This window comes from Hirsutella rhossiliensis (genome assembly GCF_020360975.1).
Source record: "Hirsutella rhossiliensis strain HR02 chromosome Unknown scaffold00013, whole genome shotgun sequence".
NCBI classification, from domain to species: Eukaryota; Fungi; Ascomycota; class Sordariomycetes; order Hypocreales; family Ophiocordycipitaceae; genus Hirsutella; species Hirsutella rhossiliensis.
In genome coordinates, this window is record NW_025408679.1 from 593,719 (window position 1) to 611,395 (window position 17,677).

The 17,677-nt window shown below is 53.8% G+C and overlaps 6 protein-coding genes across 6 annotated transcripts; 3 read left to right on the forward strand and 3 right to left on the reverse strand.

The window, feature by feature from the left end:
• Positions 1-1,313: 1,313 nt before the first annotated feature.
• Positions 1,314-2,591, reverse strand: HRG_09578 (trypsin-like peptidase domain-containing protein; the record flags this gene model as incomplete). The annotated part of the gene is made up of 4 exons (XM_044868049.1): positions 1,314-1,373; positions 1,533-1,875; positions 1,948-2,455; positions 2,531-2,591. The coding sequence occupies 4 exons, from the start codon at positions 2,589-2,591 to the stop codon at positions 1,314-1,316; spliced, it is 972 nt and encodes a 323-aa protein (XP_044716630.1).
• A 222-nt stretch (positions 2,592-2,813) lies between these two features.
• Positions 2,814-3,869, forward strand: HRG_09579 (ankyrin repeats (3 copies) domain-containing protein; the record flags this gene model as incomplete). The annotated part of the gene is made up of 1 exon (XM_044868050.1): positions 2,814-3,869. The coding sequence occupies one exon, from the start codon at positions 2,814-2,816 to the stop codon at positions 3,867-3,869; it is 1,056 nt and encodes a 351-aa protein (XP_044716631.1).
• A 175-nt stretch (positions 3,870-4,044) lies between these two features.
• Positions 4,045-5,759, reverse strand: HRG_09580 (von willebrand factor type A domain-containing protein; the record flags this gene model as incomplete). The annotated part of the gene is made up of 5 exons (XM_044868051.1): positions 4,045-4,065; positions 4,234-4,515; positions 4,584-4,891; positions 5,178-5,385; positions 5,454-5,759. 5 exons carry the CDS (start codon positions 5,757-5,759, stop codon positions 4,045-4,047), a joined length of 1,125 nt encoding a protein of 374 aa, XP_044716632.1.
• Positions 5,760-8,145: 2,386 nt separating this feature from the next.
• Positions 8,146-10,737, forward strand: HRG_09581 (ankyrin repeats (3 copies) domain-containing protein; the record flags this gene model as incomplete). The annotated part of the gene is made up of 7 exons (XM_044868052.1): positions 8,146-8,166; positions 8,247-9,593; positions 9,645-9,861; positions 9,929-9,958; positions 10,010-10,269; positions 10,338-10,598; positions 10,657-10,737. 7 exons carry the CDS (start codon positions 8,146-8,148, stop codon positions 10,735-10,737), a joined length of 2,217 nt encoding a protein of 738 aa, XP_044716633.1.
• Positions 10,738-11,131: 394 nt separating this feature from the next.
• Positions 11,132-14,975, reverse strand: HRG_09582 (NB-ARC domain-containing protein; the record flags this gene model as incomplete). The annotated part of the gene is made up of 7 exons (XM_044868053.1): positions 11,132-13,415; positions 13,485-13,596; positions 13,768-13,936; positions 13,992-14,366; positions 14,425-14,490; positions 14,541-14,787; positions 14,839-14,975. The coding sequence occupies 7 exons, from the start codon at positions 14,973-14,975 to the stop codon at positions 11,132-11,134; spliced, it is 3,390 nt and encodes a 1,129-aa protein (XP_044716634.1).
• An 821-nt stretch (positions 14,976-15,796) lies between these two features.
• Positions 15,797-17,677, forward strand: HRG_09583 (heterokaryon incompatibility protein (HET) domain-containing protein; the record flags this gene model as incomplete). The annotated part of the gene is made up of 2 exons (XM_044868054.1): positions 15,797-16,129; positions 16,544-17,677. The coding sequence occupies 2 exons, from the start codon at positions 15,797-15,799 to the stop codon at positions 17,675-17,677; spliced, it is 1,467 nt and encodes a 488-aa protein (XP_044716635.1).

A 17,677-nucleotide genomic window follows, 5' to 3' on the forward strand; every position in this document is an offset into this window, starting at 1 on the left:
TAACCTTTTCCCATAGAACGGGTCATAGAAAGACGTAAATCGATTGCAGGTTGCGGAAAGGAGCCTTGAAGAATGAAGCTTAGAATGAAGTGGCGTATATATTAGTGCTCTAGGAAACCCTAAAAGAGCGGGAACACTCCTACTTTATTTAGAAGATAGCGGGAACACTCTAGGATCTACTTCCTTCGATATTCTGGCGAGTTACAATACTAAGTTCTTAAGCTTGCTCTATTTGCTTAATCTATAGAACTCATAGTTGCCTGCGAGTGTTGCCTTACAGTAGCTGCTCTATTTATTAGAGGGTACCTAGAGTGGCTGAGTCTAGCAGGAACCGTGAGGGGCGCCGTTTCCGAACTCCCTTCCTGCTACTGCCTTTCCTGCTCCATCAGACAGCCTGACAGCAATGCCTGCTGCCAGCTATTTAGGAATGCCCTCAAGAGCATTCTATGTTGCCCCGCCACCAAGAGCCCCGTACTGGTGCATGGAATTTAAATACTTAATATTAAGCTACGGGCCACCAACCACATAGAAGCAACAACAGTCACAGCAGGTTCATCCACGGATTGTTGACAAGTCAACTATTAGTATCCGTTGCCGTGGCACGGATGACACTTCTATCGCCGGCTTTGGGACATTTTGCCAGTCTTTAGCACATCCGCTCCAGCTCGAGTGCTATACTGAAACCCACGGTGCTATAGCTAAATTTACCTCGCAGGACGGTAGAGTTCTGTAAATGGTGATAGAAACCCCTTCTCCTACTTGCCAATTTTTGCCGCCATAGCTTGTCCCTCCCTCGCGTCTTTCGGGCAACGGAAATCCAACAGAGTCTTCCTCACAGGGGGGGATAAGCTCTTTTCTAACAGAGGGTCCAGCACGGGCTTTCCAGCTTTAGAGTACTAAACATTTACAAGCTCAGCAACAGGAGTAGGGAAAGAACGGTCATCAGGAGAGTCGTAGCCATAGGTTCGATAATTTCGGCGCAGGAGAATATATACATCAATCAGCCCCGTAGCGGTTGCTCACTTGATCGCATCTTTCATGAGGCGGCACGTTGCTCTTGCAAAGTTATCGGCTGTCCTGTCTCGCTTCTGACGCAGTGTGGGCTCAATCGTCACGGTTAACGAACCGTGTTGGGCTGGCTTCTCGTTCAACCCAGCTCATCTAATACCTTAAATAGGGGCTTGGACTTAGGGCAGAAAAAAAGGAACGGAGACACGAAAAATACACAACTACCCATTTCTACATCATATGCCCTTTCTGCTGACTTTCTTCGTGAGACAACGGGTACTCTTTATCTATTATTGAGATGTCTGCTATGGTGTCGCCATGACAAAATTCGTAGGGTCTAAATCGACAATCTCAACCAGGTCATCCTGCGTGATACAACCGCATTCGCATCCTTCGCGCTCAACAGGCGCAATCGAAAGCATTGCAGACGAATTGCCTGCTAGAGCTAGTGTTTGGGCATTGCCTGTGGTCCAGATGGATAGAGTGTTTTCCCTTTGCGGTGTTCTGCCCTCCCTCAGACAAACCCGGTAAGGCCTGTCTCCCTGTCCCTCTACGACGGTAACGAAGTAGTACTCGTCGGCTTTGACAGGTGTATTCTGGGACAACAAAACAAATTCGTGCTTAGAAACGGGATCTTGGGCTTCAAAGTTCTCCTTGGCGATATATACTGGAACGAGTTTAAAGAATGCGTTTGGGCCGAGTCCAGGACGTGCTATGATGTTGGGAGATAAGCCACCGGTGCTCTGAAGATAAACTGTCCGCCTATCGAGGTCCTCGAATGTCCGGTCAATACTGTAGTCGCTGATCCAGCTGAGCATTTCCAACATGACCGGAAGCGTGATACGGGTTGCTCGGCCGTTGTAGTTGCTTCAAGAGAGCCAATGTTAGCTAGCGACTCCTGGGAACTGTGTTGTCCAAAGTCTGTGCCGGGGACATTACTGGATACCAATGGCCACGTCACCATTGCCGCTGCTCACGAAAATGGGCCCTCCACTGACTCCTTCCTGGGTCTCCATCGTGTACTCGAGGTATCGGGGTTGGAATCCGCTCGTGAACAGAGAAGTCGTCTTGGTCTGTAGCTCATTTCCTTTGCTGTAGCCGTAAACAGTGCCCCTCGTATGTGGCGGCGTATTTCGAGTTGGCAGAATGCTTAGTGAGCATCCTTGCATGCGTGTGGCCTCGTCAGCCTCTTCCCAGTCTACATTCTTCACAATGAGAGCGTAGTCGCTGTAGGAGCTGTCATGTTGGTGACTTAGCGTCGGACTCGTGTCGTAGACGTTGGAGACGAACAGCTCAGCGGCCTTGGCGGTGAGCTTCAAACCATTGGGGAAAATTACGTCGACGCTGTTTGCTCTCCCCTCTCCTGGGCGCGTGATGTTGTGACCGGCTGTCATGATGCAGTATTTCCGAGTCAAAGGCATATTGACCAGAAACCCCGTGCCAGAGACTGTCGAGCCGGCATCAGCTAAACACGAGTGAGTCCCAAACGCAAAGACGACGGACGAGTAAGGCTCCCACGCACGGAAGTGTGACTTCAGGCGGCAAACCCACTTTGAGGGCTCGCCTGTTGGGTCCATGGGCATCTTGAAGGCTTCCGCGTATGTGAGCAAGGAAAGCAAGTCGCATCCAAGGCCACGCTTGAGCACAGGCGCGGGGAAGGCGGTCTTGGGCGGCCAAGGGTGGAAGCTGAGGAGCGGTATTCAGAACTTGATCGGCCCGTCAAACACGAGCCCCCAAGCTACGCCAGCTTTGGCAACACCAATCAGCATTGGACACGCAGCTGGAATCAAGGCCGCGGGAGGTCAATGGCCAGGGTCAGAAGTGCACCGTCGCCCGTGAATGCTTCCCCATCGGACTCGGACCTTCACTCGAAAGCCACTCATAGTCGAGTAATAGGCCTCCAGATGAGTTGGAAGCAAGCCATCGAAGAGGGCAACGACCCTGCTCTTGTGGCCGTCATCAACAGCTGCAACGACATGATCGCCCTCGTCGAAGAAGAGAGCGGAATGACTCCTCTGCATTACGCTGCTAAATGTGGTCGACTAGAGGCCGTTCGTTTCTTGCTTGGGAAGCGTTTTCCCCTCAACGCAACCGACAAGTTCGGCAGGACGCCGCTTTACATGGCTGTTTTGCATCAACAGCTAGAGACAGTAAAGAGTCTGCTCCAGAACGATGCCGACCCCAACATCCGTTGCCGGTGCAAGACCTCCACGGTATCCAAGGCTGCAGAGTATGGAAACAGGGCAATGCTCAGGCTGCTCCGAGAAGCCGGGGCGGCCTGGAACACGGCGAATGTGGACGGAGAGTCCCCGAAAGAGCTGGCAGCTCGCAATGGTCACGTCATTCCCTGGGCGAGATACGAAGCCGATCAGCATGACAGGCTGCTCAATGCGGCCCAAGAAGGACATGTCGAAAGTGTGCGACGGCTAGTTCGACTCGGCGTCGATCCAGCAGAACGACCTCCCAATTCAATGTCTGCTCTCGAAACGGCATGTGAAGGGGGGAAAATCGAGGTGGTCAGATTTTTGCTTTGTGATGCCTCTGTCGGCACAGCCCCGGCTTTCGAGAGAATCAAGTCTATGGGCGAGACGGCCATCCACAAAGCTACGATGAATGGCCACGGCACGGTTGTACGTCTTCTGCTTCAGAACGGGCTCTCACCAGATACCCGTGATTTTGACAACATGACGCCGCTGCATCGGGCAGCTGCCCGAGGACATGAAAAGGTGGCCACAGTCTTATTGGAGTACAAGGCCAACATCAATGCTAAAGGACTCCATGGGGCCACTCCTTTACATCAAGCGGAGAAGCAAAAAAGAACTGGGATGATTCGGTTCTTGCTTGATAGAGGAGCTAATTGAGAAGCGAAGAATCATCGAGGGCAAACCCCCAAGGATGTGGCTCCTTGTTCTAGCGGGGGATATTTGAAGGGAGGGGCATGTGACGATATCTTCAGCGCTGGATTACAGCCGTTTTTCGCCACTTTTTCGGTTCCACGTGAAACCAGAGCGAGCATTATTCTGTCAAGACTGGGAACTATCTCACAAGCCTCTGGACCTGGGGCATCTTCAGCCAAGACTTGCCTGAAACCTTTAGCTAGTCGTGCTTTGTCTGTCCCATCATTGCGCTGATGAATTCCCTAAGCAGCTTTGGGGAGAAGAATAGTTATTAGCCATCTAGAAATCAAGCATTAAAGGTAAGGATTCCGGAGTCTTTATGACTCACATATCTCTTGTATTCCTTGTATTCCTCGCCAGTCTCGCTGCGCACATGGTCAAGTGCAGGGACAAGGTTCCGGAGAACACCGTCAATCGGCTCGTCGCTACGGTATACCAAACCGTCTAGTTTCGCGTCGTCTTTCGCGTCGTTAAGGAAGACTCGTGCGTCATTGCTATTGCCAACCCGGAAGATAATGAAGACCATGCCTGCTTCTTTCCCCCCCTTTCCCAACTCTTGCTTGCACTCGACGATGTTGTTCCATAGGCAGTTTTTATCCTCTCCCTTGGGCTGCGTGGCGAGTTAGTGGCGGTTCCTGGAGGCAGGGCTGCGGTAGAGGAAGACGTTGGAAGCCTCACCTCACCATCGGTGATAATGACGACGATTAGAGGCTTAGTTAGGTTTTCCACGGTCTTGTGCTGCAATATCTTTTCTTTTAACACGGTTCCGAGCCTTGTAAGACGGCCGTGCGGAATATTGTACACCTTGTCTGCTATCATCTTCTCGTTTCGAAGGTTGTCGAACTCGTTGTTCATGTCTCCGGTGAAGTTCAGGAAGCGCACCGAGACTCCACTGGGCTCCAGCAGGGTGGCCCACGCGGCGATGCTCTGAAGCGACCTGACCAGCGCCGGGATTCGGTTGCCTATCTTCATCGAACCGCTATCATCTGGAAAGAATTGGTCAGGTCAGTGCGTATATGTCACGCGCCTAAAGTGCTTGACCACGGTAGATGGCTGGTTGATTCCAACTACTGGCTGGAGTGACTTTTCCAGAGAAAGGCCCGGGGCTGGGAGGCATCTCGTGGTTATGAAAGTAGGGTCGCATAGCCCCTGAAGGAGCTCGTCAGAGATCAATCAATTGCATTACTGGCCCCCGTTCTTCACTCTCTGTTTCGTTGTGTGTGTGCGCCTTACAGTATAACCGCCAGGATGTCAACGATAGCAGGCACTCACCACAGAGGAAAAAGATGTCATACAAAGAAATCACGGCAAGCGAGTTGATTTCGTCCCTGGTCAAGTCGAAATCTTGCTGGATCTTTGCACCCTTCTTTGCTACTTGTTCGGCGATCTTCTCGAGCTCGCCTGATTTGAGGTTGAAGGGGCCCAGGTTTTTGGCAATGAATTGCTGCAAGTGAGCCTGGACTTGACTTAAAGTAGGAGGCTTTTTTTTGGTAAAAAGAGGTTAGATTGTTTGGCCACTAGTAACACTGGAAGCTAGGGCATTCTGACAGAATTGTCGGCCCCGCTGCTATTGTCAACAACGGGGGTTTGGTTGTGCTCATCAACTTCGACTTCATTGACTGATTTGAGGAGCTCGACCAGCTCTTTGAAAAACTCGGTTGTCACACGGTCTGAGATGTCCCTGGCGGCTAGATCGAACGCCCTGTTCTGGAGGACAGGATCTAACGGCAAATCCCCCCCATCCAGCTGAAGATAGAGACTGTCGTTGCCGCAATAGAGCCTGATCTTTACTCCCTGTTCGATGAACTTGTCGGTTAGGCGCTTGAGCTTTTTGCTACCATCGTCTGCGCTCATGGTTGCAGATTTGGTCCTTGTATGTCGACCAGTCTCTTACCAAGGGCTGATTTATGGGAGGACTGGAGCTAGACGTCTGGAAGTGGCGATTCAAACCGACGGGTGTGTTTGTTATCAAGCGTTCGTGCTTCTCCACGACCACGCGTACCTTGTAGCCTTCTTCTCAGCCTGTCCATCGATGAGAGACCTTTTGTATTCCGCTGTGCATGTATGCAGGCTGTAATCTGGTTCGCACCGCCCCCAATCCACAGCCACTGCACATAAGACAAGACGCCAAGATGATATCTGACAAGGCAATCCATTGAGGATTCGAGAGGCAGCCAATGTATTGCGTGTTGTACATATTTGTCCATGGGGTCTATGCCCGTGCCCATGGCCAGACAACAAGCCTCCTTCCACTTACCGAAGGACCGACATATCTATACGTAAATTTAATATAAAGAACCCCGAAGTTGCCTCGCCCAAGGCTCACTTCTCGCTCAGCTTGTGTATGAAGTAGAAAAGGTTGAAAACATCCCTGTCTCAAGGCTCGGGGGTGGTCGCTGGACAAAGTGAGACTCTCCCGAATGTCTCGCCTTCTCGTCTTCACCAAAATCTCATCTCAGACCCTCCTCTCGCGACAGATTGTATCAAGGACGTCGAGCAGCTCATCATGGATTCTGGAACCCGCGTCCCGCAGAACGTTGTAACAGACTTTGATGACGGGAACATCATCTACTATGTTTGCCGGCATGAAGAAACGGTTCTCGTGGAAAGAATTGATGACGGGAAGCTGAGCCCTCCTCGTCGGATTGGCTCGGCCTTATCAGGGACTCATGCGTCGTACGTCTTGGGCAAGGCGGTAAGCCATAGCTGGCCTTGCTCCCGGCTTGCAGATGGATGCTAACGACGGCACGTCCAGGAAGCAGTATACTGTTTGGACGACAAGAAACATGTGCAGAACTTTGCCTTTAATGGTCGCAAATGGCTTCCTGGGAGTCTGGCTAAGCTTGGGGCGGTCGCGAGCCCAACCTCGGACATAGCGGCAGCTGTTGCACAAGGGGGTGTCGTCTACGTCTTCTTCCAAGACGATTCAGCCCAGATCAAGTCTGTCTGTTCCCATCAGGACGGAACCTGGCACTTTTGTCCCGAGTTCCCGCCAATACGAGCATCAAAAAATGCCAGCATCTTCGCCCTGTCTCTGGAGGAACAAATTCACCTTTTTTATGCTCATCATGACAAGTCGATCCATGCCGTTACTCTAGACAACGGCACATGGACCGGTAAGCGACTCATCACCGCCTCTTGAAAATATCCAACCACTAATGAGCCTTTTACTTGCAGAGATGCAGGTTGCCTTCACAAATGGCGACGAAGACAAAAAGGGCATTCGTGCCGCCCCGTCTGATGCTGGAAGCTACGCCATCGAGTACACCAATGCACAAGGCGAGGTCTGCATTGTAGACGGCGGCGAAAGGGTCCTGCAACGCATGTACACTGACAGCGGCGTGAAGAATGTCAGAGGTGCCGAAGGATACAATGGCCGGTCTTGCAGATTGTACTACAGGCCTCGTTGGTGGCGCCCGTGGAGTTAGATGACGAGGGCAGTGCATGTATGGAACTTACAAGATGACGGGCTGAGTCTAGATCTTTTCAAGGGTGGTTCAAAATGCGCCTACAGAGACAATGTAATGCAGCCGAGCCTCAGCATTTTCAGCTTCAATGCATGCAACATCACACTACCGAACTGTTGTTTGAAGAAGGGGGGTGACGAGTTGCACCGTGAAGACGATGGCAAGGTACAGCTTTCTGACAATTCACGCTGCAGGCAAGGCATCGTGCAAGAATATCACATCCATGTCCAACGCCCGTCCAATCTCCAGCCAACAGCATCAAGTGTCGGGTTTAAAATATAACGTCTAGATTGGCCAAGCCTCAGGAAGAAGCGGTTTCCTGTCATCAGACGCCCGCCCCGTATTAAACGAAACCACGTCAAATTCGTCCCAACCACGTCCATACAACAGCTCAGTCAACAGCTGTGGAATACAAGGTACAGTACGAGACGAAGTCAACTCGCTCATTTGCAACAGACCAGACCGAGAACTGACTCCCAGACAGATGGTGACAGATCGACTTCCTTCGGATAAATGCACGGACAAGAAGTGCCTTCTGCAGATCGCTGCAAGAGACGGACATGATAATGTTGTTGCACAAATACTCGACGGCACTATAAGTCACGGCCGACGGGATGCCAAAGATGGAGAGGGAAACACTGCATTGCACAAGGCTGCTGACAATGGCAGGCTCGGCATCGTGCGGATACTTGTCGATAAAGGAATGAGCGTTGATGTTCTCAATGAGGATAAACGTATTCCACTTCACCTCGCTGCAAGCAAAGGACACGGCGATGTCATTCAGCTTCTACTGGGTAGGAGCTCGTGCCCCAAATCACGCGATTCCAAGGGACAAACGCCGTTGCACCTGGCGTCCATTGCGGGACGGGAGCAGGCTGTGAAGCTTCTCCTGGGCACAGTCGACAGAGCCGATCAAACCTGGGATATGACGGACAGTGACTCGCAGCCCGCCCTCTTTTATGCTGCCGCCAACCACCACCCAGGGGTCGCCAAGCTCCTCAAGAACGCCGGAGCCAACATGGAGGCCAAAAAGTATGGCCAGACTCTCCTCCACCAGATGGCCAGCATCGGAGACACAGAAGCGGCCCGCATTCTCGTCGAACTCGATGCGAACAAGGAGGCACGAGACAACAGTGGACGCACGCCATTGTATGTGGCAGCACAGGCAGGCCAGCGCGACACTTTCAACATGCTTCGCGAGAAAGGTGCCGAAAAGGACGCACAAGAGGAGAAAACCGGAAGAACTCTCCTTCACCAAGCGGCCTATGATGGCAGCGTGACGGCCACGAGATTCCTCATCGAGGCCGGCGCAAACATGGGATTGGAGGACAGGCATGGACAGACTCCGCTTTTGTTCGCCGCCAAGTGCGATCAGCGCCAGATTGCAGCTCTTCTGTTTAGCGACAAGGCAGACAAGAAATCACCGGACGACAAGAAACAAATACTCCACCGGGCAGCTCGTGAGGGTCACTCTATCGCCGTCGGAATCCTCTGTGAAATCGGCTTCGACAAGGAGGCTCGAGATGGTGAGCGTCGGACGCCACTGTACGTCGCGGCAGAACATGGCCATCAAGATGCCTTTAGAGTGCTTGTGGCCAATGGCGCAGATGGGAGAGCTCCCGACGCCGAACATGGAGGCGAGACTCTTCTTCACCGGGCAGCTCGCGAGAACAACGTGCACGCCGCGGATCTTCTATTTCTTGAAGAAGATGTGTGCAATGTTCAAGACTCCGAGGGCAGAACTCCCTTGCACGTCGCAGTGACGCGTAGCCTCGGAGTTGTCCAGAAGCTACTCAAGGTCGAGGCCGACATCGACATCGCCGATGCAAGAGGGCAGACGCCGCTGCATGCTGCAGCTATCCGGGGGAACGTTGACATCCTCACCGCGCTTGTGGATGACGACAACTGTCAGGGCGTGAAGGACAAACGTGACAACCAGGGCCAGACAGCCCTCCACGTCGCCGCCGAGTGTGGCAACGTTGATGCCGTCCAAGTGCTGATCGACGAGGGGCTGGAACTTATATCAAGAGACATTGACGGCCGGACGCCGCTGCACATGGCGGCAGAAAGGGGACGCGTCCGCGTGATCCGGTGGTTGCTAGCTGCTGGGGCTCACAAGGATGCGAGGGACAACAAAGGCCGCTGTCCCCTCCTTCTGGCTGCCATGAGCGGCAACGACGAGGCCATAAAGCTTCTCACCAACCCTGGGGACTTGGAAGTGGTAGGTGTCCCTTCTTTTGCCGCTGTATGTTGCTGAGCATGCTTCAAGTAGCCAACCCCTCAAACTAGGGACGAATACGTGCTCGCCCTCCGCAAGTATGCCAAGGACGAGTTGGGAGGCGTCCTCGTTGCCAACGACAAGCGCATCAAGGAGGTGGCGAGGAACTCGGCGGCCATTGTTCCTCGCATCTCCAAGAGTTGTAACTTGTCTGGCCACGAGGGAGCAGACCTTGCGAAGCTGATGCTCTATGACATTGTTATTCTCTGCGGTGAGTTCCACAACCTCGATTGCTACAATGAAGTTGACGCAAGCTGAAACGGATCACGGGGCCGTAGATGACAGCAAGTCGATGCATAATGATTGTGGTCAGCGTATTCAATATCTGAAACGCATTCTTCGAGAAGTGACTCGCATAGCCATTTCCATGGACATGGACGATTCCGGAATCAGCGTTCGCTTCCTCAACTACGAAAATGATGATGGTGGTGATTTCGACCGCTTAAAGGATGTGGGAATCGTGCAAGGAAAGGTGGACAAGGTTTTCAAAGTCAAGAGGGACGGCTCACAACTAGGCACCAAGTTGAAGGAAAAGGTTGTGAAACCTATGGTCGAAGACAAGTTCGCAGTGGGAGAATTCCGCAAACCGTTGATCGCAGTCATGATTACCGACGGAGAAGTACGTGGCCCAGTGCACGATGACGACGAGCGAAGATCAATGCCATTGAGCATACTAACGGTGACTAGACTACTGAGAACCCAGACACTCTGCCAGGACATTTACGCGACTGCCGCAAGTTTCTTGACGATAATCAAATTAAAAAGGGGTCTGTACTATTCATTTTGTCGAGGGTCGGTGATGATGAAAAAGCCGCTCGATATATTCAAAGTATCGAGGGCAAGGGCGAGACGCGAGACTTGGTGTATTGCTCGCAGGGGAGACTGGAAGACATGCTCGACGCTGCGGATTTGAAAGGTAGAAAGGCCCCGCACAGGTATGCGGTCCAGGTGAGTTTGAACCCAACCCTACAAACCTGTCTCCTTGTATTGCTAACGTCTCGTGTAGCTAGTCCGATTGTTCCTGAACGCGCTTCCGCGGAAAGACGCTGAGAAGGCCTCTTCTTCCAAGCCCTCTCATCCCTCCTAGCCTGTTTTGTCGTCACGACGATTCAGCAGTCCATCCGAGGGATCCGAAGAGGCAAGGCCGGCGGTGCATTGGGCTTGGATCATAGTGTGCTTGCTCAGTTCAGACTGAACTTTGTGTTGTCTCGTCATGTAGCGTCTTCTGCCACATTGCCGGGCCTGCTGCAGGCTTACTGATTCTTGCTCTAATAAATTCTCCCAAAGTCGTCGAGCCAGCGCTTGCGAGAAACCGAGCAAGTCGGCTCTGCCAGAAACCATGGTTCGCAGCTTCCCAGTCTCCGGTATCGACTGGACGGCCGAACGACGACTCACGAGGCAGCAAGCTTGTATTGGAACGAAGCAGAAGAAGAGAATCCAGCTAGCTAACCTTGGGCGTCTCCGTATATCCAACCACGACGTTACCCCTTTTTCGTACTTGCCTGTTCTGCTCGAGACTGCAAGAAGATGGCAGACAGACAAAGGAAATGCCACTTTGACCTCAGCCGGATCGCGTTGAGCCTCTGTCCCTTCGTCCAGTATCTTTTAGACAGCCGGTATAGCTGCTCCCAGCTCTCCGCCGTCTTTGGGTCCGCGCGGGCCAGGTTCCGCAGACGGAATTCTAGCACGCGGATCTGGAGCAACTCGGCGTCCTCGAATCTGCCCTTGTCCTCAAGAGAGGCCACCAGGCGCGACATTTCGTCGAGCGGGCTGCGCAGTGTGTCGGTCTTGGCGCGCGCCTCCAGCACGGCGGCATAGTTGATCAGGGCCGACACGCGCTGCTCGCTTCGTTCCAGGTCTACGGCCCCGACCCCCGAATCATAGCCCTTGAGCACGCGCGAGAACATGGCCTCTGCGGCGTCGTCCTGACCCTGCAGGCGCAGGACGCCCCCCAGGTTGTTCATGCAGATGAGGCTGTCTGGGTCGCTGCTCCGCCCTTGTTTGCTGAGCCGCGCCTCGTAGGAGCGCAGCGCAGACCGGAGCAGCGCCTCGGCGCCTGTATAGTCCCTTCGCTCCTCGAGCGCCTCGGACAAGTGCACCATTGTTGTCAACGTGGCCGGATCCTCCTCTCGCGTCTCCGTCTCTCCGTCCGAGTCCCGGCCGGGGATTGCGAGCATGATCTGGCGCCGCTCCAGCACATGGCGCAGCATTTGCTCTGCCGCCTTGGCGTCCCCCAGGTCTAATAGTACACACGCGAGATCGTCCCTGATGGTGAGCGTCTCGGCGTCGTCGTCTTCCCGCGTATTGGTCCTGCGCAGCATGGCCTTGCGCTGCTCCAGCACGTCTCTCAGGAGCGATTTCGCGCGCTTCAAGTCCCGCAGCTGCACCAGCGTCTTAGCGAGGTCCCACGAGACCTCGGTGATCTTGAGCGTCTGGTCTCCCTTGATTCCTGTGAGGCTTCGAATCACGCTTTTAAACATGTCCCTCGCCTCGTAATATTTACCGTGGTGGTGCAAGATCCTGCCCTGGAGCGCCTTGGTCTTCAGCGCGTCTGGGTCGTCTCCATCTCGCCCCTGACAGCTCTGAATCTCGTAGGCCAGTTTTGCGTGATCGCTGCCGAGGTCATAACGTCCCTGACGCCACTCGTAATAGGCCATTTTGAACAGGACGTCGGCAAACCGTCTCCGGGTATTGGCATCGGCATCACCATCAGCTTTCACGTCGTCCTTCCAAAAGGCAAGCAGCGCCTGCGCATGCGGATACACGTCTTCACACTTAGCCCAGTACCCGAACTCGCCGTGCGGAAAGGCCGCTGCGATCATGTTAGCCGCGCGCGCGAAGCCGCCGCCACGGTGCATCTCGTTGCCAGGCCGGCGGAGCCAGTTCTTGACAACGAGCTGAACAGGTCGCTGCATGGTCAAGGTGTCGGCCCCGGCGCCGCCGACGAGGCTCTGGGCCCGGAGCGTCCTGAGCGCCTCCGTCCAGCGGAACTGGTCGCGGGACTCATGCGGGGCCACGAGGAGCGCCAAGGGCATCTCTTGCGGATAGAGACAGGCCAGCTGGGCGAGCAGCGTGATGACGGGCGAGCCGGCCTGTCGCGAGAGGCGGTCAAACTGCTTCTCCAGCGTGCTCCCCAGCGACCTCAGCTCGTGCCCATCGCCGTCGACAAAGGCGTGTGAGATCCACTCGGCAAACTTGTAGTCGTCCTTTTGCATATCGTTAATATACGTAGCCACGTCGACGTCATCACTGAGATACGCGCCCGCCTGCACAATGGCCAGAGGGTGCCGATGGAGGACGTCTAGCAGCCCAACGAGGCCTGCCTCGTCAAGGGCCAAATCCGGCGGCGTCACGGCTCGGAAGAGGCTTACGGCGGCGTCGTACGAGAGCGGCCCGATCTTGACCTCGTACGGCGGCTCCTTGCGGATGAGCCTCCCCAGCTTGTCGGATGGCGATGTGACAAGAACGCGGCCGTTGTCGGCGTGCATGTGCTTGGCTGCGGCTTCACACGCGGCCTCTTCGACTGCGTTGTCGAGCACCAACAGCCAATGGCCCCGATGCTCACGTCTGCCAAGCCATTCGGCCACGTACGGCTTCATGTCCATCTTGGGGTCGTGCTCTACACCGGAAATATTGAGCTCGCGCGCCACGTCACGGAACGAGCTGTTGCAGCTCTCAACACTGTCGAGCTTCAACCAAAAGACCTTTAGTCCCGGCTGCTTGCTCTTGAATATGCTGCAGAGCTTGCGTGCCGTCTGAGACTTTCTGAATCCACCCGGCAAATTGTCACATTAGATTGGGTTGGCCAGACGGATGCCATCCGAGAAGACTGACCCGATTCCGGCCATGCCCGTCAACACCACGACGGCGCCAACTTCAAGCTTCTCTTGGATGGCTTCGAGCTCGGCGTCTCGCCCGACAAAGTTTGATGTGAGCTCGGGTAGCGCTGCTTTGCGGTAAGGCGGAGGGAATATCGAGAAGAATCCTTGCCGAGACGCGAGTTAATAGGGGACGGAGATGGCTACTTTCGATTACGCCAGAAGAAAGGAGAAAGGTCGAACTCGTTGATTGACATGTTGCAGGGACTACAACTGCATAAAGAACTGTTTTTGCTAACCTCTCTGTTGCAGCGTCACGTTCGCCTTTTCCTTAAACCCTTTCAAGTGATATGACACTGTCTCGAACGCCTGGCTCTTCGGATCGGCAAACTTGTTCAACATGGTATGTCTGACGTCTAAAGCCGATCGCGGTATGCCTTGGAGACAGGCAGAATATTCCGGAACAAGCTGCCAAAGTCAGTAGATGCAGTTTTTTGGTCAGGAACTGATGGACTTGGCTCACGACACCAGTCTGATACTCGCCAAGCCCTCTGCGGTCCCTGGAAGATAGGGTTCGTATAGCCATCCGGAAGTCAGTGCGGTGGGTCTCGTAGAAGCATATAATAGGGAACTTGAACATGTCACTAGAGGTCATTTCGCAGAACTGCTGGACGACGTCATCGAGCTGTCTCCGCTGGTCATCGTGCTTGTCGAGATACTTGAGTAATTCGCTGGCCGTTTCGCCACCAGAGGCCGCCGCGACATTGAGGCGTAGCTGGGTAGCAGTCAAGAAGCCGTCATGGCTACCCTGAAAGGGCGTTCCTAGAAATGCCACACCGACGGTCGCTCTGAGGATAGGCTGGTACGGGCTATGACTCGCTGATGCTCTGTGAAGAGCCTGATCTTGGTGAGTCCTGGTTCACTTGCAACCATTGAGGATTTGCCTGGACACCAACCCTGCAGAGCAAGAGGCCGCCAAAGCAAGAAGCGACGAAGATGATAGGTCGATCATTGCTGCCGTCCTGTGTCACGGTTAAGGCTGCGCCTGAGGACGACGGGCGGCACAACCTACCTTGGATCTTCGCATGTGCAGATTCTCCAGCAGCCCATCGGCATGGCCGAGCAACCCTTGAGTTGCCGCGTCTCGGTCAAAGTTTGCGTTCCAGTCATACGTGAAGATGCGAGCTTGTGGCATGACAGCGGGCAGCATGTGCTCATCCTGCAGCCAGTGGACTTGTCCTGATGTTGGATCACGGTCCCTAGTCCACGCTACCCATGCTCTCGGGGAGTGAGTATCTAGGCCATGGATGGCAACGATGCTTCTCCCCAGTTAGACTTGTCTGAAAAAGCCGGCATGTGCATCGACTGACTCTATGTCTTGTATGTGGGAAGCATCGCCCTCTTCGTTGGGATATACTTGGTTCAACCCGAGTCTCCGGCTCTGCGGGCTACCTTGGCCTTCACTGCGCTCTCCGCTTTCAAAACCGGGGATAGGGGCGGAGGCCATGGATTTACCCAACAGCCCGTTTCAGGGGACAAGAGATTGAGCAAAGTGTACGCTAAACAATACTCTCCTTTTTCTAGGAACAGGGAGGCAAACGAAAGGGTGTGTGTCGCGGTCCTCTTTTGACTTTGGAGAGCTCGTATGGACACATAGCAGGCTCGTCCAGGGACCGGTCGAGGCTTGTTATAGCTAGACGCAGAGCCAGGAGCAAAGCGGGGGTTGCAAAGGCAGACTTTCTCAAGAACGCTCGAGAGCGCTCAAGAGGCTGGTAGGGGGAATCAATGCCTGCATCTTCCCATGTAGCTAACAAGGCATAGCGTCAAGACCTATAAACATGGCCGTACGAGTGACCTTGCCAGAACCCTAGTGCAATCGAGTCTCAAGGCCTATTGGCGAGGCCTCCGGGTTGCTTCGAGGTCCTCCAAACATGGTGGGCGTATGTATACCAGCTCTGTGCATGCATTACACCCCCTGACCCCTAGGGTTGCCTTACCGCCATTTAATACTCGTCACTTAATACTCGTCACTTACTCTACTCATGGGACTGCGGCCGGCAGATTTCCCGCCAATGTGGCTGTGAGATGCCGCCTCGCATTGAGCAAAAGGTGGTCCAACCAATGACTGTCAGCTCGGACCAAGTCCGAAGGGAACACCAACTACGCTCCGCCACGCCGAGCTGCAATGCGGGCAACAGCAAGGTGGCGGCTCTACATGTCGTGTCGACGTCTCCCGAGATGAGATGGATAAAACGGGCAGGATTTCTCTCGCGCCGGGCTGTTCAGCTTATACGACATGGTCCATGACATCGCCCCTTTTTCAGAACGATGAAGCCTCCGTACATCTACCGTCCTTTAGCTACCGGCCACATTCGGCTGTTTGGCCTCAACGTCCCGCCCGATTGCCCACTTAACACTCTTCAGACGTTCGAGCTCAGTGAGGCGCCGGCCTACTACGCTCTCAGCTACACCTGGGGCTCGCGCAAACGGACTAGGCCGCTCGAGGTGGACGGCTGGGTGCTGTCCGTAGGACTGAATCTGTATGCTGCCATTCGGCGACTACGAGGCTCGTCGTTTGAAGAGGATTCCGCACCGGTCAAGTGGCTGTGGATAGACAAGATATGCATCAATCAAGACGATATGTCGGAGCGTTCTACCCAAGTACAGCTCATGAAGTTAATCTATTCTCATGCCATCAGGACTCTGATTTGGCTCGGCCCCACCCCCAATTCTTGCTCGACGGCGTGGCAACTAGTTAATCAAATACACACTATCTTCCAGACTCAAACCCCGTGGGCTAGCACTATAGCTGATATCCCCCTCCGTATGTATTCGGATCGCAGTCATAAGGCCCTGGGCCTTCCAAGGTGGGATAGTAAATTATGGGAGCACCTAAGGAGGTTATTCGAAGTACCATGGTTTACGAGGACGTGGATCATCCAGGAGGTGGCCCTATCGCCAAAAGATCCCATTATTATTCATGGACGGTTGAAGTACCCATGGGATCATCTAGGGTGGGCATCGACCTGGCTACGACGAAATGGATATCTGCGGCTAGCCTGTATCCCTGGCCAGATACAGAACGTCGATACGATATCGAATATTCGGCGATCCCGCAGCCACTGGCGTCTAGACGCGTTATCCATTGCAACATCTATCAAGTGTCACGCCACTGACCAGAGGGACAAGGTCTACGGCTTACTCGGTTTGGCCGCCGAGAATCAGGATTTATCGCGCGTTCCTGACGCATTGCGTGCCGACTACGGCCTAACCATTGAGCAAGTATACATAAGAGTCGCTCTATTCTTCATCCGGGAATACAAGTCCCTCTCTATCCTTACCCGCGCCAGCGGCATCTCTAGCGACGTATCCCGGGCTCAGCGCAAGTATAAGCTTGACTTTTTACCGACGTGGGTTCCAAACTGGTGCGACTTCACCGTCACAGAAAAGCATACTGCCAAAAGCCTCTCCTGGCTGTCTCATCCAAACTACGAAAACGCGACCACGACTTTGTGCTTTCTTGAACACTATAACGCTTCATTGGGACGTTTCGCAGAGTTGGTCGAGCCCTTAAATGAGTCGCTTCTGCGGCTGAGAGGCATCAAGGTTGACACCGTCGACAAGACAACTCCATTCAATTCGTGCGGAAGGAGCTGTGAGGACTCTCTCCTACAGTTCTTGGAGATTGCGCTACAGTTTCTACCAAGGAATAGAGACAGAAACACCCTCACGGACTGGATAGCGTCCTGGATTAAGGCTACCACAGCTGAGCAGTACCATCTCGGCGGGAATACAGCGCAGCAAATTCTTAGCGACGGCTCCGCGTTCCTTTTTAATAACTTGCGCAGCTATAAACATATACCGCTATGTTTCATGCCTCAAAACAACATTGGGGAGATTATGGATCTCTTGCGGGAGCTTTCGACAGGAGGCAATCCCGAGTCCTATATCTCGCTGGCTACCAATTTCTGCTTTAACAGAAATTTTATTATTACTTTAGGGGGGCGTATGGGCATTGCACCACAGGCCACCCGGCGGGAAGACCTTGTCTTTGTTATCTTTGGGGGAGGAGTGCCTTATATTATCCGGAAACAGAGGGGGGATTCCCTTTTTGTCGGCGAGTCGTACATCGATGGACTCATGCGCGGTGAGGCAGTTTATGCGTGGCAGCGAGGCGAGATGGAGAATGAAATACTAGAGCTACGATAA